This window comes from Postia placenta (genome assembly GCF_002117355.1).
Source record: "Postia placenta MAD-698-R-SB12 unplaced genomic scaffold POSPLAscaffold_19, whole genome shotgun sequence".
Taxonomy (NCBI): Eukaryota; Fungi; Basidiomycota; class Agaricomycetes; order Polyporales; family Adustoporiaceae; genus Rhodonia; species Rhodonia placenta.
The window spans coordinates 838,846-840,345 of NW_020169850.1; the positions used below are offsets into that span (position 1 = coordinate 838,846).

Here is a 1,500-nt window from a genome sequence, read left to right on the forward strand (position 1 = left end):
AAGGCGGCAGTGAAGGCTGCTTCGTTCCTGAAGGGGGTTGTGACCCCTTGTACACCCATCTGCACCGATGTGAGTTGGGCGAAGTATGGAGTGGCCCAGGCGCGGGCATCACCATCGAGCAGGCTCAGCGCAACTTGCACCTTGAGTTCGATGGTTGTCAACGACGTGTTGATCAACCAGTAGATGCGGAGTTGCGACAGGAACCTGTCGCATTCGATGACAGTTTTGCCGTCATAGCGGAGAGGGAGGAGAAGCTTCAGGGTCTCCTTGTCAGGGGCGGTCGCGGGTGAAGACATTATCGGCGGCGGGGGGGACGGAGGACGGCGCGGGGGCGGAGGCGGCTGTGGTGGCCCTCCGCTGGTCGGACTACGAGGGGAGCGAGTGCGCGAGCGGCCTCGCGGCGGCGACGGCGGTGAAGGCGCTGGAGGAAGCCCGGAGGAGGGGTCACATACGTCAGTGACTGCTGACGCGGGGGCGAGCGCTGTCGGCGAGGCGGGCTGAGCAGAATCTGCAGACTCGGACTCCGAGACTCCTTCTTCACTCGCACTCTCCTCAGGCTCTTGCTCTGGCGCAGGGTCTGGAGGGAGATCTCCTCACGCTTGACTTGGACCAGCGACAGTTTGGGGAAGGCGGGAGCTGGGGGAGACAGGGCGAGAGTGCCGCGAGGCAGATCGAGATGCGAGGGTACTTCGAGGACCGAGCGGATGTTGCGCTCTTCGGATCGCTTTGTAACGTGGGAAATCTTGCTCGATCGACCGGGGTGTCCGATTTGGGCACGGCTGCTGCTCGCAGGTGAGGATGATGGTCTCAGGGCCGTCTGGGATGTAGACGTCGACGAGGTCCTGAGAATCGAAGGCGTAAACTTGGCCTTGACAGGCAGCCATGATGGAGGGGGGGAGGACGGGGAGGTGCATGTACTATGAAAGGCCGTGCTAATCTAGCTTACACCTACGGTGCCCGAGATGACACTGAGATTCGCAGTTCACATAGGGCCCAATACTGCTTTTGACTATTATGCAGCAGGAACCAAGGCTACGTGTCCGTGAGGACAAGTACCGCTCACTGAAGCGCAGGTACTGAAGAGTTTGTTTCTCGAGTGTTGGCGATGTATGGTAGGCTATCTAAGTATTGTAAAGTATAGTGAGGGTGCGCACCACCCGACCTATGGGAGAGGGAAGTGAGTGTAATGGTTTCTGGAACGCCGGTAGCGTTGGGGAGTTTCGACCTAATGTCGCGACTTGAGGTCAAGCGACAGGAGCAAAACTAAACACTGGGGGCGTTCGACTGGGTCTCACCGAAGCGATGGTGAGCTTACGCTCAAACCTAAGGCTAGGGACAAGAAATGTATTAGTTAGTAAAGGGTAAGTAAGAATACATGGGGGCTTACTGACCTAGGGACAAGAGGTCGAAACTGAGGTCCCTAGGGCAGCAGAGGCCAGCTTTATATACAGGGGAAGTTTAGGGGAGGCTGTGCGCACTGGTCCGTGCACAGCTGGTCCA

At 58.3% G+C, this 1,500-nt stretch overlaps 1 protein-coding gene across 1 annotated transcript; it reads right to left on the bottom strand.

Moving 5' to 3' along the window:
- Nucleotides 1–487: 487 nt before the first annotated feature.
- POSPLADRAFT_1098256 (hypothetical protein) lies at nt 488–1,125 on the bottom strand (the record flags this gene model as incomplete). The annotated part of the gene is made up of 2 exons (XM_024483164.1): nt 488–917; nt 1,064–1,125. Coding segments are annotated over 2 exons (492 nt in total), but the record flags the coding sequence as incomplete, so codon positions are not given.
- Between the last annotated feature and the right edge of the window lie 375 nt (nt 1,126–1,500).